The sequence below is a fragment of the Nerophis ophidion genome, linkage group LG26 (assembly GCF_033978795.1).
Source record: "Nerophis ophidion isolate RoL-2023_Sa linkage group LG26, RoL_Noph_v1.0, whole genome shotgun sequence".
NCBI lineage: Eukaryota > Metazoa > Chordata > Actinopteri > Syngnathiformes > Syngnathidae > Nerophis > Nerophis ophidion.
The window spans coordinates 16,622,602-16,649,703 of record NC_084636.1 but is presented as its reverse complement, the minus strand read 5'-3'; the positions used below and the strand labels follow the sequence as shown (position 1 = coordinate 16,649,703).

Below are 27,102 nucleotides of genomic sequence, written 5' to 3'. Positions count from 1 at the left end.
AGCTTGTGGATGGTTACCAAAAGCGCCTTATTGCAGTGAAACTTGCTAAGGGACATGTGACCAAATATTAACATTGCTGTATGTATACTTTTGACCCAGCACATTCGGTCACATTTTCATTAGACCCATAATGAATTCATAAAAGAACCAAACTTCATGGATGTTTTTGTGACAAACAAGTATGTGCTCCAATCACTCTATCACAAATAAATAAGAGTTGTAGAAAGTATTGGAAACTCAAGACAGTTAGTTACAAGTGTATATAAACCTTTCACCACGACTGTATATTGATACTGTGACAGATATCATGCCTGTGTGGGTTGCATAATTAGACGTTCGCGGAGAAATAAGACAGGAGCTGGAAAGACAGGAGTATTAGTCACCCGTATAGTATAATTAAATATGTATGATACCACAAATGAGTTTCCAGTCTAGTCTCATCAGTCATCACTTAACTCCCCCAAGTAATTTACATGCTATACCTTGATGGTTCTAACTCTCAGCTTCATAAGAAAGTATGCAAAGTCTGACATATGGGTGATTAAGTTCGGTATACTATGCTGTACAATATTTTTTAAAAAGTCCCTACACACTCATAAAGGTTTCAACCATAATAACTTCTGGGGTGCGGGGATGCATCTAAATCAGACCTGGGAAAATTAAGGCCCGGGGGCCACATGCGGCCCGTTAAGCTTTTCAATCTGGCCCGCCGGACATTCCCAAATAATTGTTTTAGATCTTAAAGATGGAAAGTGTAGCTGCCATTATGATTACCATAAGTCTTGAACTATACAAAATATTTCAATGGTTGTAATCTGCGCTTTTGCATGATATTTTAGTGACTAGTGCTGTCCTGATACCAATATTATTCTGATGCTTTTCGGTACTTTGATACTTTTCTAAATAAAGGGGACCAGAAAAAATGGCATTATTGGCTTTATTCTAACAAAAAATCTTAGGGTGTGGCGGACCGGTACTTTTCAGAGGCGGTATGGTACCGAATATGATTCATTAGTATCGCAGTACTATGATAATACCCGTATACCGTACAACCCTACTTTTAACTATCGTAATCTACGTTTCCACAGAGTGTTTCCAGAGCGGCCAGCCTGAACGACGGGTGTCAGGGACAGACGTGAAAAGAGATTTTTACAAGAAAGTTCTAAAGCTTAGTCATACATCACATAGATTGTAGAGGTTTTCTAGTTTTTTTTTACCCTTCATGTTCATATTGCGCTGTGTTTGTTGCATTTTTATTGCATTTGGCTTGATTGTAAAATGTGTCGATTGAGAGGGGGTGTGACGTTCATATGTTGTCAATATTCAGGGTTTTATCGTTCATAGAAAAAAACATCTATTATTTTTGTAAGGCGGTCTGTCATAACATTTTTAGCATTAAATCAGACTTTTTGTGAGGTTTTGTATGAGTTTTCCCTAAAAAATAAATATACTGGCCCCCAGACACATTTTTTTTCTCTAAATTTCTCCCCCGAGTCAAAATAATTGCCCAAACCTGATATAAGTGCTTTAACCAGGTTCTTAATCCTCATTTTAGCTAACAAACACCTGGAGAATATGTGCAATGAGTAGCCACCACCATTAAGAGTGTTATTGTTGGATTTTACCTCCATGTTGGCCGCCGTAGAGGACGCAACCATTATTATTATTATTATTATAATATAATCAAAGTGTAAAGCTTGACTCGCAAGCAAGTCATGTTTTCCCTTCCTCTAAGATGTTTTATTGTCCTCTTAATGCATCGACACAGCTCACAGATGAGACCTTAGCTCTGAGGTCACTTCCTCTTCAAATGCAATTTTCAGTCCCTGAGATGTTGCACCCTGGAGACTAAAATTAATTGTGCTGTCTGCTTGATCCTGTGAAGGATTTAAACTAAGAGCGGGGCGGATTGTCACATTTATTGTACAACTGTGCACCAAAAAGGTATGTTGTTTTTTATCAGTCACATGCGGCTTTTGGCTGCGTTTCCGTGTCGAAAAAGTAAGAAACACGTCCAGTAGCTGATAGAGATTCAAGACTTACCGATGACAGTGAGGGATGCTGGCGAGGACTTAATGCTGCCTGCTGGGCTGCTGGTTTTGCAGTAATACTGTCCAGACTGCTCTGGCTTCAGGTCCTTCAATACAAGGTCTTCTTGATACTTGTACACCTTTCTGTCCAGCAGAGTCCCATTGTGGTACCTTGACGGCAAAAATGCATAATGTAGCTAAAAAAAACAAAAGTCAATGCAAAGAAGGACATGCAAAATATGTACCGTATTTTCCGAACCATAGGGCGCACGGGTTTATAGGGCGCATTAAAGGGGTCTTTTTTTTATTTTTTATATGTAAAACACTTCCTTGTGGTCTACATAACATGTAATGGTAGTTATTTGGTCAAAATGTTGCACAGATTATGTTTTACGGATCATCTTCAAGCCGCTTTCTGACAGTCTCTTCAGGATGCGTCGTTTTGTGGGCGGTCTTATTTACGTGGTTCACCTTCGACAGCCTCTTCTCCCCGTCATCTTTGTTGTAGCGGTGTAGCGTGCAAGGACGGGAGTAGAAGAAGTGTCAAAAGATGGAGCTGACTGTTTTATTGACATTCAGACTTTATTTCAATCAATAACGGAGCAACATCTTCTCATCCGCAACAACAACGCCGGAAATGTGTCTTATCCGCAACAACAACGCCCAAATGTGTCCCGTGAAAAAAAGTCAGAACGGAACTCTCTAATAACTAAAATTCCTTGGGTGAATCATGTAAACTCACTACACCGGTAGTTTTTACCGCTTCCATAGGGAGATAGAAGTTAGAACTTTACGCTACTTAATATTAGAAATGGCAACAGCGGAATCAAACACTATAGTAGCGGACGTGCGTAAATGTTCAGGACTTATGCAGATCTCAAATAAACATCAGTATTGATTGATTGATTGATTGATTGAAACTTTAGTTAGTAGACTGCACAGTACAGTACATTTTCCATACAATTGACCACTAAATCGTAACACCCGAATACATTTTTCAACTTGTTTAAGTTAACGTTAATCAGTTCATTGTAAGGTACCATAAAGTAAGAAAAGTTGGTTTTGCATAATATTGTGAAACAAAACGCTGGATAATATGTCTGATAATGGATGCCATTTTGCGGTCCTTACACACACACACCATAGTCATACGTGTATCTCTGACTACGGTAGCACTAATGGGCCGGCAATCCATTAAGCGGTGCGGCTTCAAAGTCGTACTAAAACATTTTGACAGATTTTTGAGCGTCATGTGTAATTCTTTTTATTTTCAATGGAACGTTTAAAGTTTTGGTGGTGTTAACTGGCGTCATATTGCAGTCTACACGTATCTCTTATGTGTGACTGCCATCTACTGGTCACACTTATTACACCATATACCGACAAAAATTCCTTCGAGCCGCTCTGTTGATTTTTGATAAAATGAAAGGATTTTAAGTGTGCCTTATAGTCCGAAAAATACAGTACCGTCGCTCACAATGTTAATTAAAAAAAAAAAGCTGTATTTGTCTTTTCACTTTCTCATGCAGTCCAAATAATTGTTTAGGTTACACATAAGTAAGAGGAAATACCGTAAATAATGCGGCTCGGGCTGCACTACACGCTCGTCTTACCAGTTGTACTTTTCAGGTGTCGGCGATCCTGTTGCCTTGCAGCACAACATCGCCCGCCCGCCCTCGTGTCGCACCTTGTCCTCCGGGTGCTTCACTATGTAGGGTTTCTCTGTGGAAGCAGAGAGGAGAAGTTCAGAGGTCCTGTTGTTCACTTGTACAAGATTCACACAGCCAGCCAGTGTACTTTTGAAAAATGATTGCTGATGGCAGTCAGCCTTTTTAAAATCGGCACAGGATGTACTTTTATTTTGGGCCTTTATGTAACATACTAGTTGAACGGTATACCAGTTGTGGTATTGTACTGCGATACTAATGAATCATATTCGGTACTATCCCGTCTCTAAAAAGTACCGGTACCCAAATTTGTGGTATCATCCTATACTAATGTAAAACGTCCAAAAAACAGAAGAATAAGTTATTATTACATTTCAACAGAAGTGTAGTTAAAACATGTTAAAAGAGAAAATAAGCAGATATTAAACAGTAAATGAACAAGTAAATTAATAATTAATAGTCTACCGCTTGTCCTTAATCATTTTGACAAAATGATAGAATGATAAATGACACAATATGTTACTGCATATGTCAGCAGCTAAATTAGAAGCCTTTATTTGCTTACTTACTACTAAAAGACAAGTTGTCTTGTATGTTCACTATTTAGTTTACGAACAAAATCGCAATAACAAATACGTTTAATGTACCTTAAAAAAATTTGTTCAAATAAAGCCAATAATGACATAATTTGTTGTCCCCTTTATTTAGAAAAGTATTGAAATACATTTTGGTATTGAGACAACATTATAACATACTGTCCCTAATGTGTTTTGGTCATTTTATTCATACTGGGGGGAAAAAAATAAACTGGAATAACTTAAATCAACAAGGTTTTTTTTCCTAATAGTTAAACCGATTCACGTGTCCTAATTGATGATGTACTAAAATTTGAGACATAACACAAAAAAAGGGGGGTGAAGAATCTTCCAGCTTGAAGTAAACATAATAAAATACTGTTTAGTAAGTCACATATTATTGGTCAGTTATTTTGCTTATTTTAAGTCGCAGGTGTCAAACCGGTAATAGCGTGTGTAATATAAAGCACATTATTTCTAGCTAAATGTATTTGTTCTTTCAATGTTGACCAAAATAAAAAAACTACTACATGAAATCGCAAACCATTTAAGCTTTATTATCTGATCATGTAACAGGATGCTTGTCACCTTGACTCATGACTTCAAAGCAATATATCCATTATAATCAAAGGCTTATGCAGTTGTGTATTGTATTTTCTGGACAAAAATCCACAAATGTTTCCCCGCGCTTTGTACCCTGCAGATTATAAAACGGTGTGGAGAATTTATAGATTTTTCTTCGCCAACGGTTTTTGTTTTGTATTGAACAAATGGTTTTCCTAGATCCCCGACAGAGACACTGAAAAGGTGTATTATTTGTGCTCTGGTCGAAAATGTACTTCCTGTTTCGTGGCTTTAAACGGAAGTATTTGTCCACATTTCTGCTCAAAATTATTCTTCATTCATCACTCCAAGCGACATTTGTAAGTTGTACAATATAACTAAAACAACTCATACTGACTAGACTGTCCCATGAGTGATGTCTGTAGGAGTGTTTTCATGCATATTTGCACATGCTATCGTTTCGTAATCAAGCTAGAGTTGTTAGCATTAGCCAATATGCTAACATGTTTACAGGTTAATGTGGTTGTATTATTAGGTTACAATGGCATTCTTTTTGTATTGTTTCGGTTTTGTGGAGTTATTGAGTCTGTTTACCTGATTGGAGAGCAAGCCTCCAAAGCTAGTGGGTCCATGAAGATGACTTCTGTTTTGTTTGATCGGCCGTTTTACTGCCATGAGAAAGGCATCGTTTGGAAACAATTAATGTATGTAAATATTTACATAATCTTTCATTTCAGTATATATCTGGGGCTTATAGTTTTGGTGTGGTTAATATATGTAAACATTTATTTATTCTAAAATGTGTGCTCTATAACCCAGAAAAATACGATAATAATTTGAGGCAATTATCCATTTATGTTTATACAGTATATGGTAACAAGCAGCCATAACAAACATCTTTTACACTCGTTTTAAGTCATTCATGTATCAGATGTTAGTACATATTACAAAATCCAAAACCAGTGAAGAAGGCACGTTGTGTAAATGGTAAATAAAAACAGAATACAATGATTTGCAAACACCTTTCAACTTATATTTAATTGAATAAACTGATAAAACAAGATATTTAATGTTCCAACTGAGAAACGTAATTATTTTTGCAAATAGTTATTAACTTAGAATTTAATGGCAGCAACACAGGGGCATTTTTACCACTGTGTCATATGGCCTTTGCTTTTAACAACACTCAGTAAACGTTTGGGAACTGAGGAGACCAATTTTTTAAACTTTTCAGGTAGAATTATTTCCCATTCTTGCTTGATGTACAGCTTAAGTTGTTCAACACTTGTGGAATGTTAGGCTTCATATTGCGCCCCATATTTTCAAATAGGAGACAGGTCTGGACTACAGGCAGGCCAGTCTAGTACCCGCACTCTTTTACTATGAAGCCACGCTGTTCTAACACGTGTAGAATGTGGCTTGGCATTGTCTTGGTTAAATAAGCAGGGGGATCCATGACAAAGATGTTGCTTGGATGACAACATATGTTGCTCAGAAACCTGTATGTACCTTTCAGCCTTAATGGTGCCTTCACAAATGTGTAAGTTATTCATGCCTTGGGCACAAATACACCCCCTGGCTTTTGAACTTTGCGCCTATAACAGTCCGGATGTTTCTTTTCCTCTTTGGTCCGGAGGACACGACGTCCACAGTTTCCAAAAATAATTAGAAATGTGGACTAGTCAGACCACAGAACACTTTTCCACTTTGCATCAGTCCATCATAGATGAGCTCGGGCCCAGTGAAGCATTTCTGGGTGTTGTTGATAAGTGCCTTCCGCTTAGTTTAGTAGAGTTTTAACCTGCACTTACAAATGTAGCGACGAACTGTAGTTACTGACAGTAGTTTTCTGAAGTGTTCCTGAGCCTATGTGGTGATATCCTTTACACACTGATGTCACTTTCTCGATACAGTACCGTCTGAGGGATCGAAGGTCACGGGCATCCAGCTACGTGCAATGATTTCTCCAGATTCTACGAAAATGTAAATATTACAAACCGTAGATGGTGAAATCCCTAAATTCCTTGCAATAGCTCGTTGAGAAATGTTGTTCTTAAACTGTTTGACGATTTGCTCACACATTTGTTTACAAAGTGGTGACCCTCGCCCCATCTTTGTCTTTGAATTTCATGGAAGCTGCTTTTATATCCAATCATGGCACCCACCTGTTCCCAATTAGCCTGTTCACCTGTGGGATGTTCCACATACTGTAAGTGTTTGATGAGCGTTCCTCAACTTTCTCAGTCTTTTTTGACACGTGTGCCAACTTTTTTAAAACATCTTGCAGGCATCACATTCCAAATGAGCTAATATTAGCAAAAAAAACAAAGATTTCCAGTTCGAACATTAAATATCTTGTCTTTGCAGTCTATTCATTTGAATATGGGTTGAAAAGGATTTGCAAATCATTGTATTCTGTTTTCATTTACCATTTATACAACGTGCCAACTTCACTGGTTTTGGGTTTTGTACTTAACATAATGAAATTAGTCTAAGTTAGTAACACAAATATGTTGTTTGTCAAATATGAGTATTTTCCTAACTGGTTTGAGAAATCGCTTGCTTAAATTTGAGTTGTTTTACTACTAATGTTATTCTACAATAATAATGTAAAATAACAAAGCAAAACAAGGTCAATCCTAGCAGGGTCAAAATTGTGGAACCATTTAATATTCCTACTAATGTCACATTTGTTCTTATTGCCAGAATGTAAGAGAAAATGCCATATTAGAGTTATGCGCTGCTGTTTCCATAGCAACTTAATTGGGGCTGAGGTAAGGGAATGTACAGGGAGAGGTGGCACAAATAGACAAATGAAAAAAATGCCCTTTAGTTTTGAGAGACATTTGTACCCATAATACCATTTTATTGCACTACAATGAAAAATGATTATTGTGTAAAAAAAACAAAAACGTACCTTTTATTGAATTTGTGTGGAGACACGACAGTTTGTCGCAATACCAATATTTAGGTACCGGTACCAAAATGTATTTCAATACTTTTTGGTACTTTTCTAAGTAAAGGGTACCACAAAAAAGGCATTATTGGCTTTATTTTAACAACAAATCTCAGGGTACATTAAACATATGTTTCTTATTGCAAGTTTGTCCTTAAATAAAATAGTGAACATACAAGACAACGTGTCTTTTATTAGTAAGTAAACAAACAAGGGCTCCTAATTTAGTCTGCCGACATATGCAGTAACATATTGTGTCATTTATCATTCTATTATTTTGTCAACATTATTAAGGACAAGCGGTAGAAAATGAATTATTAATCTGCTTGTGTATTTACTGTTAATATCTGATTACTTTCTCTTTTAACATGTTCTATCTACACTTCTGTTAAAATGTAATAATCACTTGTTCTTCTATTGTTTGATACTTTATATTAGTTTTGCATGATACCACATATTTAGGTATCGATCCGATACCAAGTAGTTACAGGATCATACATTGGTCATATCCAAAGGGATGTATTTCCTGAGTTTATAAACATAATATTGATTTAAAAGGAAAAAAGATTTTTGTGGCGATAAAAAATGTTGATGTAATCATAGTAGTCTCGACTAGATACGATATATTACTTTGTATCATTAAAGTGGATGTCAGGTGTAGATCCACCCATGGCATTTGTTTACATTTAGGGGTGCAAGCTTGCTATTAGCGGTTGTGTAGTGAAGCATGTTTAGCTATCCCTCGTCCTGAATGGATGATACTTGTAAGAAAAGTACTTTATTTGTCGCCATGGAAACGATGATTAGTGATTTAGAAGTTGCTAAAACACGGCCGACTGAGAATGGATCTTAGCATGTCTTATAACTTCACCTTTATCATTAGTTTTCAAGCCGAAATGCGTCCATTTTTTCCTTATCTGTCTACACACTGTGTCTGCTTGTAAGTACTCAGTGATTGTGTGCTGCCGAACATGCTCCTCTGCCGTTACGTCATGCCTGGAAACCAGTACTTTTCAAACTCTATAGTAGCGTTTTTAATTTCTTTAGTACTGTGATACTATACTAGTACCGGTATACTGTACAAGCCGACTATACTCACCAGCCGATTTGAGGACAGCGGACACCCAGGACGTGCCTGTGCTGTTGCTGCTGGACGACACCACAACAGGTGCATATTTGTCTTTCCTGATGGTGAAGGAGATGTCGTCAGAGGAGCAAACTCCTTTCAGTCGGAATTGACCTTTGGCGTCCGTTCGGGCACGGATGACTTTGGGGTGACTGGTGAACGCCACCCAGGCCTCCGCTACAGGGGCCCCGGTCACGCTGTGGACTTGGCCGTGCAGAACGTGGCCCTCGCACACGCAGCGTCTGCAGTCTTCATCAGGATGGCCCTCGGCGCACACACGTTGACATTTCGCTGCGGAGACGACCGCGGGAAGTCAAAAAGAAGGAAGGGGGAAAAGACGTCATCCTGCGTTACCTGGACATGGACTCTTGCCGCATTTTTGTGTTTCCACAGGCCGTCCGGTGCATTGCATTGTCGTCGAGGTCCTCACGCAGGTCCTCCTCCTGACTCTGCGACCACCGCCGCATGTCACAGTGCAGGACCCCCAGACACCCCATGGATTCCACTTGGCTGACCCCACAGAGACAAACACATGATATTGTTAGATTCAGTTTTCATGCTGTTTACCGTTTGGGGCGGTATAGCTCGGTTGGTTGAGTGGCCGTGCCCAGCAACTTATGTGACATACAAGTATGTGACATACTTGTATGTCACATACTTATTGGTTCTTTAATGAATCTATTTTGGGTCTTGACCAAATTGGTGCAGTTCAGCTAAATGTATTGGTTTTCTGACATGGACTTGTTTCTTCAGCATTGTCCACACTTTTAAGTCAGGACTTTGGAAAGGCCATTCTAAAACCTTAATTCTAGCCTGATTTAGCCATTCCTTTACCACTTTTGACGTGTGTTTGGGGTCATTTTCCTGTTGGAACACCCAACTGCGCCCAAGACCCAACCTCCGGGCTGATGATCTTAGGTTTTCCTGAAGAATTGGATGTAATCCTCCTTTTTCATTGTCCCATTTACTCTCTGTAAAGCACCAGTTCCATTGGCAGCAAAACAGGCCCAGAGCATAATACTACCACCACCATGGTTGACGGTAGGCATGCTGTTCCTGGGATTAAAGGCATCACCTTTTCTGCTCCAAACATGTTGCTGGGTATTGTGTCCAAACAGTTACCTTTTTGTTTCATCCGACCATAGAACTTTCCTCCAGAAGTTCTTATCTTTGTCCATTTGATGTCAGATGAAACGAATTGTTTTAAAGGATGCTTTATTATTGTCCATTCTTTAACATGTACAAAACACATAAGAACCGAAATTAAATTTTTAACCCAATACGTCCCCCGAGTCGAAAAGTTTAGGGACCCCTGCCCGAGGTGGTCACCAAACAATATCTGCTTCTCATCTGTGATCCGTTTGGCCCGCAGCGGTACTCTGTTGTAATGCACGTTTCCACCACTTGTGGCAGTAATGACAGTTTCCGACAAGGAGAAGAAGTCGTGAGCTAAAGTCATAGAGAAGTTTCTTAAGTGCAAAAACTATGACGAAAGTGGTGAAGTTGTGTTTTCAATTGCACTTGAGTTTTATTGAAAGTTTATTTATTTAGTTAGAGATTATTTTAGCGATTAAGTAATTGTACATACATTTATTTTATTTTTATTCAGTTTTTAGGAGTAGCTTCTGTTGCAATATATTTACTAATTAATAATAACTAATTATTATTATTATCACTGATAATAATCTTTGAGATTAACACATTATTTTGTATCAACTGATAAGGTTTATCCTGTTAAACGTTAAGTAGGTTGGATACGATTTAATATGATTAAAATCAAAAGTAATATTACTAATTCAGTGTTAATATTTGACTGGGACAATTAAAATAATTGAGCAAGTCTTTCAGACGCTACTCCCACCGGGTGATGGAACCTAGTATTCGTGGCTCCCAAAATTACGCCCTGCAGGGGGCGGTGTCATTAGCAAGAGAAATGCGCTATTATATCCTTAACAGTGACATTGCGAGAACGGGTTAGAAATTAGTTTGCGACACAATTTCGTAAGAAGCACTTTCCTTCCATCCATTCATCCATCCATCTTTTTCCGCTTATCCGTGATTGGGTCGCGGGGGCAGCAGCCTAAGCAGGGAAGCCCAGACTTCCCTCTCCCCAGCCACTTCGTACAGCTCTTCCCGGGGGATCCCGAGGCGTTCCCAGGCCAGCCGGGAGACATAGTCTTCCCAACGTGTCCTGGGTCTTCCCCTCGACCTCCTACCTAGGGAGGCGTTCGGGTGGCATCCAGACCAGATGCCCGAACCACCTCAACTGGCTTCTCTCAATGTGGAGGAGCAGCGGCTTTACTTTGAGCTCTTCCCGTATAACTGAGCTCCTCACCCTTTCTCTAAGGGAGAGCCCCGCCACTCTGCGGAGGAATCTAATTTCGGCCACTTGTACCGGGGATCTTGTCCTTTCGGTCATAACCCAAAGCTCATGAACATAGGAAGGGAACATAGATCGACCGGTAAATTGAGAGCTTTGCCTTCTGGCTCAGCTCCTTCTTCACCATAACGGACCAATGCAGCGTCCGCATTACTAAAGATGCCGCACCGATCCTCCTGTCGAACGCACGATCCGCTGTTCCCTCACTCATGAACTCCAAGGTACTTGAACTTCTCCACATGGGGCAGGGTCTCCTCCCCAACCCGGAGATGGCACTCCACCCTTTTCCGGACGAGAAGCATGGACTCGGACTTGGAGGTGCTGATTCACATCCCAGTCGCTTCACACTCTACTGCGAACTGATCCAGTGAGAGCTGAAGATCCTGGCCAGATGAAGGCATCAGTCTCTGCAAAAAGCAGAGACCTAATCCTGCAACCACCAAACCAGATACCCTTAACGCCTTGACCGCGCCTAAAAATTCTGTCCATAAAAGTTATGAACAGAATCGGTGACAAAGGGCAGACTTGGCGGACTCCAACCCTCACTGGAAACGTTTCCGGCATACTGCCGGCAATGCGGACCAAGCTCTGACATCCCCAAACCCTCTGAGCACTCCTCACAGGACTTCCCGGGGACACGGTTGAATGCCTTCTCCAAGTCCATAAAGTACATGTAGACTGGTTGGGCGAACTCCCATGCACCCTTAAGGACCCTGCCGAGAGTATAGAGCTGGTCCACAGTTCCACGACCAGGACAAAAACCACACTATTCCTCCTGAATCAGAGGTTCGACTATCCGACTTAGCCCCCTCTCCAGTACCCCTTAATAGGCCTTACCGGGAAGGCTGAGGAGTGTGATCCCACTATAGTTGGAACACACTCTCTGGTTTCCCTTCTTAAAGAGAGGAACCACCACCCCGGTCTGCCAATCCAGAGGTACAGCCCTTGATGTCCACGCGATGAAGCATCTTATTTGACATCGAGTGATCTGCATATAGAGGCTGGCCTTTAAGAGGTTAAAATGTCCATGCAAGGATTTGCCACTGCGTTTAAAGTGATCCAAGTTCCCTATAGCACTGTTTTTCAACCATTTTAGAGCCAAGGCACAATTTTTTTCAATGAAAAAATCACGGGGCACACCACCAGCAGAAAATATTAAAAAAAAAATAAACTCAACAGCGGATATTGACGATAAAAATTCTCGCAATTGTTGGATATGAATTCAAACCCTAGCCCAGTGTTTTTCAACCTTTTTTGAGCCGAGGCACATTTTTTTTTAAAAATGTGGAGGCACACCACCAGCAGAAATTATTTAAAATTGGAACTCACTTAACAGTAAAATGTGGTTGTCGCAATTGTTGGATATGACCTTAAAGCATAAGCAAGCATGCATCCCTATAGCTCTTGTCTCAAAGTAGGTGTACTGTCACCACCTGTCACATCACATCATGACTTATTTTCACTTTTTTGCTATTTACCTGTGTGTAGTGTTTTACTTCTTGTCTTGCATTCTTATTTTCGTGGCTTTTTCTCTTTTTTTGTTGGTATTCACTGTAGCAGTTTCATGTCTTCCCTTAAGCGATATTTCCCGTATCATCTTTGTTTTAGCAATCAAGAATATTTCAGTTGTTTTCATCCTTCTTTGTGGGAACATTGTTGATTGTCATGTCATGTTCGGGTGGGTGTACATTGTGGACGCCGTCTTTGCTCCACAGTAAGTCTTTGCTGTCATCCAGCATTCTGTTTTTGTTTACTTTTGTAGCCCGTTCAGTGTTAGTTTGGTTCTGCCTTCCCTAAGCTTCAATGTCTTTTCTTAGGGGCACCCACCTTTTGTTTATTTTTGGCTTAAGCATTAGACACATTTTTACCTGCATACTGCCTCCCGCAGTTCCCGACATCTACAAAGCAATTAGCTACCGGCTGCTACTTACTGATATGGAACAGCTTGAGACAGCACCGACACTCAACAACAACACATCAATTGCAGACTATAATTACTGGTTTGCAAAAAATATTTTTAACCCAAATAGGTGAAATTAGACATTAGACAATCTCCCACGGCACACCAGACTGTATCTCACGGCACACTGGTTGAAAAACACTGTTCTAGACAACTCCGACAGTCAACAACAACACATTATTTGAAGACTACAATTACTGGTTTGCAAAAAACATTTTTTACCCCAAATAGGTGAAGCTAGATCATTTCCCACGGCTCACCTGATTGTATCCAGAGGTGGGTAGTAACGCGCTACATTTACTCCGTTACATCTACTTGAGTAACTTTTGGGATTAATTGTACTTCTAAGAGTAATTTTTATGCAACATACTTTTACTTTTACTCGAGTATATTTATAGAGAAGAAACGCTATTTTTACTCCGCTCCATTTTCTACATTCAGCTCGTTACTCGCTACTTTTTTTTATCGATCTATTAATGTTTCTTTTGGTTTTTCAAAGTAGGAACTACGCATGCCTGCGTTTCACCAATCACATGCAGTCACTGGTGACGTTGGACCAATCAAACAGAGCCAGGCGGTCAAATGACCGTCACACGTCGAATCCGACTTAAAAAAGTTGAAAAACGTATTCGGGTGTTACCATTTAGTGGGCAATTGTTCGAAATATGTACTGTACTGTGCAATCTACTAATAAAAGTTTCAATCAATCAATCAAAAGTGTAAAGGAAAAAAGACACTTTTTATTTCAACCGTACTTCCCGTCAAAAGCCTAAAGACTGATCGCACAGTTCCTGTCTTCACAATAAAACTGCCGCTCCATCGCGCCTGCGCTAACAAAATAAGAGTCTCCCAAAGCAGCGCAAACAAGCTAGCAAGCTACGGAGTTTGCCGCCAGTGTATTTCTTGTAAAGTGTATAAAAACGAATATGGAAGCTGGACAAATAAGATGCCAAAAACCAACGACTTTCATGTGGTATTAGACAGAAAGAAGGAACTTTTTTTCTCTTCCATTTGAAAACATGGACGTTTTCAGCACTACTGTATGATTCCAATCAATGCAGATCATCAGAATCAGGGAATACACCAACTTATATTCTTGTCTTCATGAAAGATAAGAATATATGTGTTAAACATGCATATATATTCATTAAAACACCTTTAACATGTAAACAAAAATGGCAAAATAAATAAATATAAATGATATACTGTATATATATATATATATATATATATATATATATATCCATCCATCCATTTCCTACTGCTTATTCCCTTTTGAGGTTGCGGGGGGCGCTAGCACCTATCTCAGGTACAATCGGGCGGAAGGCGGTGTACACCCTGGACTAATTAATATATATGATACGTGTGTGTATGTATATATGAGGTAGATGACCTCGACTTGGTCATTTATTAAATAATTGATTGACATTGAAAAACTTATTGGGGTGTTACCATTTAGTGGTCAATTGTACGGAATAAGTACTATACTGTGCAATCTACTAATACAAGTTTCAGTCAATCAATCAATGAATGGCTACTGAGCCTATGGTGCTGTTAAGTTATTGTGGCTCAATGTGCCTTTTTTTATTTTAATGTATCATTATTTAATATACATTATTGTTTTTGTTGCTTAAGAGATATTCCTGGCTCTGAATTTGCTCATTGCTATTTTTATGTTTTGTGCATTATTTATTGCCATAATGAGGTTACTCATCAGTTACTCAGTACTTGAATAGTTTTTTCACCTCATACTTTTTACTTTTACTCAAGTAAATATTTGGATGACTACTCCTTACTTTTACTTGAGTAATAAATCTCTAAAGTAACAGTACTTTTACTTGAGTACAGTTTTTGGCTACTCTACCCACCTCTGATCGTATCTCGCGGCACAGTGGTTGCCACCACACTGCTCTATAGTGTGTTGTCATTCTTGGGCTGAATTTGTCCCGGGGGCCGCCAACTTAGTCGCCCTGCTCGATTCATGATTACCTGTACATGGAGGGTTGGAGCACTCCCTCCTCTCTGAATGGTGTCCCTGGCAGGCGGGGACCAAGAGTAGCGGCAAAGGCTGCGTGCTCATGCATCTCCTCTGGCGCACTTGAATGCCCACATCATTGCAAACTGTGGTGGTGCACGGACCCCACTCTCCCCATTGTGTCCAGTAACTCTGATCTGCACAAACACACACACAGAAATCACAGTAGTGAAGCTGCAAAAGAGTGAAGACATATTTTTAAGGACTTAACCCGGACTTTACCTGGGGGGCACTGGAAGCGGACGTGGTAGTTGGAGCAGATGTTTCCGTAGGGTTGCTCCTTGTTGATGCACCAGAAGCCCTTCTCCAGGCTGGAGTGGACGACTTCGCCAGTGTCTGCCGCCGCCACCCAGTCTGTGGTGCGGGCCTCCATCGCTGTGGGTCTTGCACATATTCTCTCCCGATAGTAGAAGCGGATGGCCTCCAGGCGCTCGTAGTCACCGTTTCCCCCAGGGTGGTCAATATTAAACCAAGACGTCCATTCTGTCACCTCTGTAAGCAAAATAAAGGAGAAATTTAAATGGCTTTAAGAAAGAAGACACATTTGCTTTATCTTTAGTTAAACCTGACCCACTTCAGGGACAGGACAAATGTAGATTTGCCATTATGAGGTCACATGGATATGTGGAATCAACAATAACAAATGCATTAGAAACACACTGATTGACAATACTGTGTTCAAGTCTTGTCCCGATATCAAGATTTTGGTACTAGTAATGGTACCAAAATGTACTTTTTGGTAGTTTTCGATACTTTTCTAAATAAAGGGGACTTCAAGGTCGGTAAGCAAATTCAGAATTATTCCTTGTATAAGGCGCACTGTCGAGTTTTGTGGGGAAAAAAAGGATTTTTAAATGCGCCTTGTAGTCTGCAAAATATAGTATGCTTCTGTAGGACTGCAGCTATTTATTATTTTAGTAATCAAGTAAACCGCCAAATATTTTGTTTGCTTGATCTAGTTATCAAATAAAACGCACTTTCTAGATAGATAGATAGATACATAGATAGATAGATAGATAGTACTTTATTGATTCCTTCAGGAGAGTTCCTTCAGGAAAATTAAAATTCCAGCAGCAGTGCACAGAGTTGAGATCAATTTAAATAAAATTAAAAAGTAAATAATGGGGGTTTAAATGGAAACAAAATAGAGAAATATTACAATAAGAATAAAAACTAAAAAGCAACAATGGGAATAAAAATATAACAGTAAAATAAGACTATAACAAGACAAAGTAGGCAGTAGTGACCATGTTATGAAAACATATTGCACTGTTATTGTTTTGCATCCCCTGTGATCCTAGTACGCCCCGCCACCCGCCCAAGAGAGGAGTTGTACAGTCTAATGGCGTGTGGGACAAAGGAGTTTTTGAGTCTATTAGTCCTGCACTTGGGATGAAGCAGTCTAGCACTGAACAGGCTCCTCTGGCTACTGATAACACTATGCAGAGGGTGACTGGCATCATCCAGGATGCTCACTAGTTTGTCAACAGTCCTCTTCTCTGCCACCGTCACCAGTGAGTCCAGTTTTATTCCGATTGTAGAACCAGCCCGCCTGGTCAGTTTCTCAAGTCTGGAGCTGTCCTTCTAGTCGAGTTACTTAGCCTAACCTATTTTCAAAATAAACCATGATTTTTTTAATCACCTTTGTTATTTCTTCTTATGAATGCAGGCAACATTGAAATTTCACTTTTACAGGAGTGTGGCTGTACTACTTACGTTGGATGAATAAAAGTAAAAAGTAAACAAAAAAACTGTAGCCAGAAGAATGTAAGCAATTGAAAGAAAGGGTTTTTCTTTCACTCGGTCATTGTTCTTCTCAGTCTTGTCTCTCTATCGACATTCCATTAGTAATATTTTTGTAGTAAAGTAGTTGAATTATAGTACAGTAGTACCTCAAGTACAAGCCTTGTTAGTTCCATGATGTGCTTAAAAAGAAAAACAAACTTTTAGCTCGAAAACATTCTTAGAAAGAGCAATAAAGTAGTATGTACTACAAACAACTACAGTACTTTTATGAAGTAATGTAATAATAATGTATTTACCTTGAAGAGCAAACTTGTACGGTATCGCCTTCGAGGAATTAAACTGGGGGTCGGCAACCTACGGCTCTTTAGCATAGTATGTATGAAAATTGACAAAGATGGTGGAAAAAATATAATTTTTGTTTTAATAGGGTTTCTGTAGGAGAACAAACATGACACACACCTCCCCAATTGTTATAAATCCCACTGTTTATAATAGACATGGTTCACTGATGAGAGTATTTGGCGAGCGCAGTTTTGTCGGCCCTTGAACTCACCGTGGTTTGTTTACACCTACAACTTTCTCGCACACTGCCACAGAAAGATGTGTTTTAATGCCACTCATTTGTCTCATTTTGTCCACCAAACGTTTTATGCTATGCGTGAATGCACAAAGGTGAACTTTATTAATGTTATTGACTTGTGTGGAGTGCTGATCGGGCACATTAGCTAATCCATGCTAACATGCTATTCAGGCTAGCTGTATGTACATATTGCATCATTATGCCTCGTTTGTAGGTATATTTGAGCTCATTTAATTTCCTTTACTATTGTCCTCTGTGTATTTAATTCAGTTTTGCATGTCTCATGACACATTATCTGTATGTAATATTGCCTGCACTTCTGTTAGGTGTTTGTGTGCAATGTTGTTCCAGACCACAGCAAACGTTACCCAGCTTGCCAAAGATTGTAATAAATCCATTAGAAGAAGACAGCCTGCCGTTTCCTTAAATTTGGACACACATCTATACTTTTGGCCATTCTGAGCCAACACTTTCCAGGAGTTACTAATGTTTCTAATTGTACAAAAATTTGTAGCATGAATATTACATTTCAATATTTCCTATCAACAAAGATTTGCGTCAGCCTGCGAAACTTAGTCATTTTGATAGTAGGCTAATTGGACTTTTTGTGTTTATGCTTCACTGATGAGAGTATTTGGCGAGCGCCATTTTTACCTACTAATTTCAGCGTCCTTGAATGCACCATAGTTGTGCATGTTTAACTTTGTCAGATGCTGCCACAGAAAGACGTGTTTTTATGCCACTCCTTCTTTTTCTCATTTTGTCGACCAAACGTTTATTGCTGTGCGTGAATGCACAAATGTGAGCTCTGTTGATGTTACTGACTTGCGATGACATGCTTTTTTCATATTCGACTCAGGCCTTTTTGTTTGCGGATATAAATCGGATTTGTATGCATTCATCCAACAAGAACTTCGTCAACAAGCGATAAGTGTTCCAATGTTTCACCAAAATAGACGGATACAAAATAAATAGTGAACAACGGAGCAGAAAACAGCAAAAAATATTTTTAGGAACCACGTCCACGGACACGCTCTTCAAGAAGTCAGAACCAAAAAAATCCCGTAAAACTGCGAGAGACAAAATACTTTGCCTTCTCAATCTTCTACACACAATAATTTGGTTTGGAAAATGTTGACCTTGACGGCACGAAATCTTTTGAAATTGCCACAAATGCGCCAGTACTGATACTAGCTAGAGTTGAAGCCATTTTTACTTCTGTAATCACTGCAGTGCTTGTGTCATTGAGCGTCATGACGTCACATGTATGCGGTCAGATTGCATTCACATTAGAAAAATTACTTGTAATATGAACAGCCACTAAAAAGATCGGATTTGACAAAAAAAAATCAGAATTGTACATCCAACCTTGCAGTGTGAACGTAGTCTTTTGGTACCGGATTTATCCTGCTGTGTTGGATCCGCTTTGGACTGGACTCTCGCGGCTGTGTTGGATCCACTATGGACTGAACTTTTCACAGTATCATGTTAGACACGCTCGACATCCATTGCTTTCGGTCCCCTAGAGGGAGGGGGGGGGGGGGGGGGGTTTGCCCACATGTGGTCCTCTCCAAGGTTCTCATAGTCATCATTGTCACCGACGTCCCACTGGGTGTGAGTTTTCCTTGCCCTTATGTAGGCCTACCGAGGACGTCGTAGTGGTTTGTATTGTGGTTTGTGCAGCCCTTTCAGACACTAGTGATTTAGGGCTATATAAGTGAACATTGATTGATTGAATCACTACGAGAACCAGCATTGGGGAGACTCATACCTCAAATGGGGGTTGTACGATATATCGGTACTAGTGTAGTATCGCGGTACTAATGAATAAAAAATTATATTATACTCTATTTGAAAAGTACCGGTTTACAGGCATGACGGCGCGTCGTCGTCATGTAATGACATTGCTGGTTTTACGAGCAGAGGGGCATGTTCGGCAGCGCACAATCACGGAGTACTTACAAACAGACACAGTGTGTAGACAGAAAAGGGAAAACGGACGCATGTTGGCTTAAAAACTAACGATAAAGGTGAAGTTATAACACTGAAACGCCCTCAGGAAGAGGTGCTATAAGACATGGCTAGCCAGCTAGCCGCTAACATGTTGCAGCTACTTGTAAATCACTAATCCTCATCTCCATGGCAATAAATAAAGTAAGTTTCTTACAAAGATCATCCCTGCAGGACGAGGAATAGCTAAACCGGTGTCACAATGTAAACAAACGCCATAAATAGATCTACACCTAACATCCACTGTAATGATACCAAGTACAGGAGCGTATCTAGTCGATACTACTATGATTACATCAATATTTTTTTATCGTCACAAAATCTTTTTTCTTTTCTTTTTAATTCATATTGTATTTATAAACTCAGGAAATATGTCCCTGGTCACATGAGAATTTAAATTATAGCCAATGTATGATCCTGTAACTACTTGATATCGGATTGATAGCTACATTTGTGGTATCATCCGAAACTTGTGTAAAGTATCTAAACAACAGAAGAAGTGATTATTACAACTGAAGTGATTATTACATTTGAACAGAAGTGTAGATAGAACATGTTAAAAGAGAAAGTAAGCCGATATAACAGTAAATAAACAAGTAGATTGATAATCCTTTATAATGTTGACAAAATAATAGAATGAAAAATGACACAAAATGTTACTGCATATGTCAGCAGCTAAATTAAGAGCCTTTGTTTGTTTACTTACTAATAAAAGACAAGTTGGCTCGTATGTTCACTATTTTATTTAAGGACAAAAGTGTTCGTTGGTTGCAATAAAAATCACATGTTTAATGTACCGTAAGATTTGTTGTTAAAATAAAGCCAATAATGCCATTTTTTGTGGTCCCCTTTATTTAGAAAAGTAGCAAAACGTATCAAAATACATTTTGGTACTGGTACTGGTACTGGTACTGGCACCAAAATATTGGTATCAAGACAATCCTACCTCTAATGTATACTCACAACTTAAACCATAAATAAAAACAAAGAGACCACTTGAAATTGTCCTAAGTTGGGGTATTCGTTAGGTATTACTCATTTATAAAATTTTGTACAATTGTAAAATTTTCTACACTATTTTGACGAAAAAAGTGCATCCATGGTTTAGTACCTGTGGCTCGCGTGTCCGTAAAAGTATTTGGTACCGCTCTCCTGTTCCTGTACGATGAACGCTTGCTTTCAAAACCTGCAAAAAAAAAGGAAAGTGTATATTAAATACGGTTGTCTAGAATTAGGCCTGGGAGATATCGCCTAAAATTAGAATCTCCAATGTTGTTACCAAAAATTGGTGCTGATCTTTTGTTCTACTTCCTAAACCAAACAATAAATACATCAAAATGGTTCATTAGTGTATTTCCTTTTATTTAGAAGGAAACGGTCACCAATGAGGCCTATTTATTTCAACATTGAAAATCCTTAGTCGAAGATGGGCCTAATTTTAAGTACCGTATTTTTCGGACTATAAGGCACACTTGAAATCCTTTAATTTCCTCAAAACTCGACAGTGCGCCTTATAACAAATGTACGGAATCATTTTTGTTGTGCTTACCGACCTAAAAGCAATTTTATTTGGTACGTGGTGTAATGATAAGTGTGACCAGTAGATGGCTGTCACACATAAGAGATATGTGCAGACTGCAAAAAGGACGCCAGTAGACAACACTAAAACTTTAAATGTTCCATTGAAAATAAAGAACATTACACAAAGCACTCAAAAATCTGTCAAAATATTTTAGTAGGACTTTGAAGCCGCTCCGCTAGATGGACAGTTGACCCATTACTGCTACTGTAGTCAGAAGTATGGTGTGTGTATAAGGACCACACAATGGCACCCATTAGCAGACATATTATCTGGCGTTTTGTTTCGCAATATTATGCAAAACTAACTTTTCTGCTGATGTGTATTTGGGATCTGCATAAGTCCTGAAAATTTGCGCACATCCGCCACTGTTGTCCGTAGTCGATAAGCTTCTTCTTTTTCTCCCTCTTCTTGTTATGGGACCTTCATCCTCCCCCGTTGCCATTTCTAACATAAAGTAGTGAAAAGCTTTCATTTATACCGGTTAGTAGACTTGCTATGAAAGCTCTAAAACATACCAATATAGTGAGTTTTAATTATTCACCCAAGTAACTTTATTTATTCCAGAGTTCTGATCGGACGTTTTTTCACAAAATGCCACTCCTTGTTGATTGAAGTAAAGTCTGAATGTCATTAAAACAGTCAGGTCCATCTTTTGACACTTCTTCCACCCCCGTCCTTGCACGCTACACCGCCACAACAAAGATGACAGAGAGAAGACTCCGTGGGCCGTCTTATATAAGACGGCCCAGCGACTTGAAGACGATCTGTAAAACATAATCCATGCAACATTTTGACCAAAGAACCACCATTACATGTTATGTAATCCACAAGGAAGTGTTTTAAATGTAGAAAAAAATTACAATATGACTCCTTTAATACGCCTTATAGTTTGATGTGCCTTTTATTTGAAAAAAACCTGGATAGACCCGCTCATCGACAGTTCACCCTATGGTCCTGAAAATACAGCACAATACTTTTTGAGGAATGACCATATATAGTCAAAGAGCTACACTTTCCTTTTTACAAAAAACAATACCATTATTATCATTTATTACTATTTTGAGTATTACTTTTTTACTCCCATATCTGTTACCTTTTTTTGGTCAGTAAACATCCAACTTTTCATTTAGTGATACATCTGATTTCCCCCTGTTCTGTGAGTTGTGTTTTAGGATGCCCCCTCACCTTTATGAATATGCGCTTTTTTGAAATAGAGTTGCCCCTTTTTTTAGGTATATTGGGCATCACAGCAGCAACAGAACCAGTGTTGTCACAGCAGCAAAAAGCAAAGTGCTCAGATCACATTAATATGTGCACGTGATCCTTTTGGGGCCCCATTTTTTGACGCATGTAAAATGTCAGTTAATGAATACCGTAAACGTATTCCTTGCCACGGAATATAATCGAAAAAATCCACCCCTACCCTCACCAGAAGGTGCTAACTTTCCATTATGTTGGGGGGGTTACCCACTTCTGAGGTCCTCTCCAAGGTTTTTCATAGTCAGCATTGTCACTGGCGTCCCACTGGATGTGAATTCTCCCTGCCCACTGGGTGTGACTTTTCCTTGCCCTTTTGTGGGTTCTTCCGAGGATGTCGTAGTCGTAATGGTTTGTACAGTCCTTTGAGACATTTGTGATTTAGGGCTATATAAATAAACATAGATTGATTGATTGATATTACAAAACGCAAATATCCGGAGGACACGACGCCCACAGTTTCCATAAACAATTTGAAATGTGGACTCGTCAGACCACAGAACAGTTTTACACTTTGCATCAGTCCATCAAAGATGAGCTCTGGCCCAGCGTTTCTGGGTGTTGTTGATAAATGGCTTTCGCTTTGCAAAGTAGAGTTGTAACTTGCGCTTACAGATGTAGCGACGAACTGTAGTTACAGACGATGGTTTTCTGAAGTGTTCCTGAGCCCATGTGGTGATATTCTTTACACACTGATGTCGCCTTTTGATGCAGTACTGCCTGAGGGATCGAAGGTCCGTACTATCATCGCTTACGTGCAGTGATTTCTCCAGATTCTCTGAACCTTTTGACGATATTACGGACCGTAGATGGTGAAATCCCTAAATTCCTTGCACTGGCTCGTTGAGCAATGTTGTTCTTAAACTGTCTGACAATTTGCTCACGCATTTGTTCACAAAGCGAGGACCCTCGCCCCATCCTTGTTTGTGAACGTCTGAGCATTTCATGGAAGCTGCTTTTATACCCAATCATGGCACCCACCTGTTCCCAATTAGCCTGTTCACCTGTGGGATGTTCACAATAAGTGTTTGATGAGCATTCCTCAACAATCTCACTCTTTTTTGCCACTCGTGCCAGCTTTTTTGAAACATGTTGCAGGCAGCAAATTCCAAATAAACTAATATTTGCAAAAAATAACAAAGTTTTCCAGGTCTTTGCAGTCTATTCCATTGAATATAGGTTGAAAAGGATTAGCAAGTCATTGTATTTTGTTTTTATTTACCATTTACACGACGTGCCAACTTCACTGGTTTTGGTTTTTGTATATCCCGCCCCCTTACAGCTTTTAAAGACGTATCTATGCCCATACATAACACATGTTAAGGTAGGCTACCATTGAATTTTGTAGTTTATCGTCACAACAAGACTGCTAATTGTTAGTTGCATGTATGTGTAGCAAACAAATTCCTCAGACCGACGAACAATTTTTTAATCGATATAATCAGTAATTGTGAAAAATGTATACAATTGAAGCGAAGTTTTAAAAAGCACTAATGGTAAAATAAATTAACCGTTGTTTTTATTTATTGTATTTATTTATTTACATCAAAATGGTTCATACATGTATTTTCTACACTCCTAAAACAAATGTTCCAGCTTTGCATCGCGTTCTGAAGTTGTCAGAGTTTATAAACATCCTGGAGAAGGCTGCATTGGCCCCAGTACAGTTGACCATATAGTGTCAATCAAAAGCGGGCTTTGTGTTGCGGTCCAAACACGTAAATTTTTGGGCTCGTTAGGGAAATTATAGCTGATTAGCTGCTTGTTATCATGTCAAGATGTTTTTTTTCTGGCGGACACTGGAACTTTGTCAATTAAGACTTTTACAAGGTTCTTAACGTTCGGAAAAAAAAAAAAAAAAAAAACCTTGGATCAGCTACAGTGAAGGCCAAGTCTTTCTGATTGAAGACCTTTTTGTTTGAATGTGCATTATTGAGGTTAGCTCACATGCAGCACGTGTGCATGATATGTGTCTTATTGAAGTTGAATAGAAGCCAGTTTAAGAAAAGTTACATATCTCAAGAACAGTTTTTTCCCCCTAGAGTTATAACCTTGATGAACTGTCTCATAAGCACTGATTTTATAGTTTAGTACAGGCCTGGGCAATTTTTTTGACTCGGGGGCCACTTTTAGAGAAAAAAATGTGTCTAGCGGCCAGTATATCGATTTTTAGGAATACTAACACAAAACCTTACAATAATGTCTGATTGAATGCTAAAAACGTTATGACAGACCGCCTTAAAAAACGGAACCTAATTTTTACATTTTTCTATGAACGATAAAACACTGAATATTAACAAAATATGAACGTCACACCCCCTTTCGATCGACATATTTTACAATCAAGTGAAACGCAACAAAAATGCAACAAACAGTGAAATATGGACGCGAAGGGTACACAATAAACCCACCTACAATCTGATACATCTGATATTTGCTGAATTTCCCCCAGGGATCAATAAAGTACTTTCTATTCTATTCTATATATCACTAAGCTTTAGAACTTTGTTGTGAAAATCTCCTTCCGCGGCTGTGGAAACGCGTCCCGCCCACACTGCTTGGTGGCTCGTCTGAGCTGCTGTGATGTAAATGACCATAGTAACTAATTAGATTACCATAATAACTAATTTGATGACCATAGTAACTACAAACCCCATTTCCATATGAGTTGGGAAATTGTTTTGGATGTAAATATAAACGGAATACAATGATTTGCAAATAATTTTCAACCCATATTCAGTTGAATATGCTACAAAGACAACATATTTGATGTTCAAACTGATAAACATTTTTTTTCTGCAAATAAGCATTAACTTTACAATTTGATGCCAGCAACACGTGACAAAGAAGTTGGGAAAGGTGGCAATAAATACTTATAAAGTTGAGAAGTGCTCATCAAACACTTATTTGGAACATCCCACAGGTGTGCAGGCTAATTGGGAACAGGTGGGTGCCATGATTGGGTATAAAAGCAGCTTCCATGAAATGCTAAGTAATTCACAAACAAGGATGGGGCGAGGGTCACCAATTTGTAAGCAAATTGTCGAACAGTTTTAGAACAACATTTCTCAACGAGCTATTGCAAGGAATTTAGGGAGTTTACCATCTACGGTCCGTAAAATCATCAAAAGGTTCAGAGAATCTGGAGAAATCACTGCACGTAAGCATTACCGACCTTTGACCCCTCAGGCGGTACTGCATCAAAAACCGAAATCAATGTGTAAAGTATATCACCACATACTGGCTCAGGAACACTTCATAAAACCACTGTCAGTAACTACAGTTGGTTGCTACATCTGTAAGTGCTAGTTAAAACTCTGCTATGCAAAGCACAACCCATTCGTCAAGAACACCCAGGAATTCCGCCGGCTTTGCTGGGCCCGAGCTCATCTAAGATGGACTGATGCAAAGTGGAAAAGTGTTCTGTGGTCTGACAAGTCCACATTTCAACTCATTTGGAAACTGTGTACGTGGTGTCCTCCGGAACAAAGAGGAAAATAACCATCCAGATTTTTATAGGCGCAAAGTTCAAAAGCTAGCATCTGTGATGGTATGGGGGTGTATTAGTGCCCAAGGCATGGGTAACTTACACATCTGTGAAGGCACCGTTAATGCTGAAACTTCCATACAGGTTTTGGAGCAACATATGTTGTCATCCAAGCAACGTTATCATGGAAGCCCCTGCTTATTTCAGCAAGACAATGCTAAGCCACGTGGTACAAGAGCGTGGCTTCATAGTAAAAGAGTGTGGATACTTTCCTGACCCGCCTGCAGTTCAGACCTGTCTCCCATCGAAAATGTGTGGCGCATTATGAAGCGTAAAATACGACAGCGGAGACCCCGGACTGTTGAATGATTAAAGCTCTACTTAAAACAACAATGGAAAAGAATTGCACTTTCAAAGCTTCTACAATTAGTTTCCTCAGTTCCCAAAGGTTTATTGAGTGTTGTTTAAAGAAAATGTGATGTAACACAGTGGTGAACATGCCCTTTCCCAACTACTTTGGCACATGTTGCAGCCATGAAATTCTAAGTTAATTATTATTTGCAAAAAAAATTTTTTTATGAGTTTAAACATCAAATATCTTGTATTTGTAGTGCATTCAACTGAATATGGGTTGAAAAGGATTTGCAAATCATTGGGGAATAAGCGGTAGATGGATGTATTCCGTTTATATTTACATCTAACACAATTTCCCAACTCATATGGAAACGGGGTTTGTAATTAGATTACCATAGTAACTGGTATATCATCCATAAGCTTAGGTTCCAACCATTGAAATACTTAGTATAGTTGTCACAACAGGTTATACAACATGCTGTAACATAATTTACCATAGTAACTAGTAGAGTTGTACAGTATACGGGTATTAGTTTAGTACTGTGATACTAATGAATCATATTCGGTACTATACCGCCTCTGAAAAGTACCGGTCCGCCACACTCTAAGATTTTTGGTTAAACTAAAGTCAATAATGCCATTTTTTCTGGTCCCCTTTATTTGGATAAGTATCAAAGTAACGAAAATTATCAAAATAATATTTCTATCAGGACAACACTAGTCACTAAGATATCATGCAAAAGCGCAGATTCCAACCATTGAAATACTTTGTATAATTCAAGACTTACGGTCA

General features: G+C 39.1%; 1 protein-coding gene across 2 annotated transcripts in view; it reads right to left on the bottom strand.

Moving 5' to 3' along the window:
* The window catches only part of cilp2 (cartilage intermediate layer protein 2), a 55,939-nt gene that overhangs the window by 12,626 nt on the left and 16,211 nt on the right, over positions 1-27,102 (bottom strand). The window contains exons 2-8 of one of the 2 annotated variants that reach the window (XM_061888650.1): positions 20,741-20,815; positions 15,516-15,785; positions 15,248-15,430; positions 9,273-9,428; positions 8,892-9,209; positions 3,644-3,752; positions 2,044-2,201 (exon numbers count right to left, since the gene is read on the bottom strand). In XM_061888650.1, coding sequence (XP_061744634.1) covers positions 2,044-2,201; positions 3,644-3,752; positions 8,892-9,209; positions 9,273-9,428; positions 15,248-15,430; positions 15,516-15,785; positions 20,741-20,815 — 1,269 coding nt within the window. The remainder of the gene's footprint in view (positions 1-2,043; positions 2,202-3,643; positions 3,753-8,891; positions 9,210-9,272; positions 9,429-15,247; positions 15,431-15,515; positions 15,786-20,740; positions 20,816-27,102) is intronic. The other variant, XM_061888651.1, reaches the window with a different exon arrangement.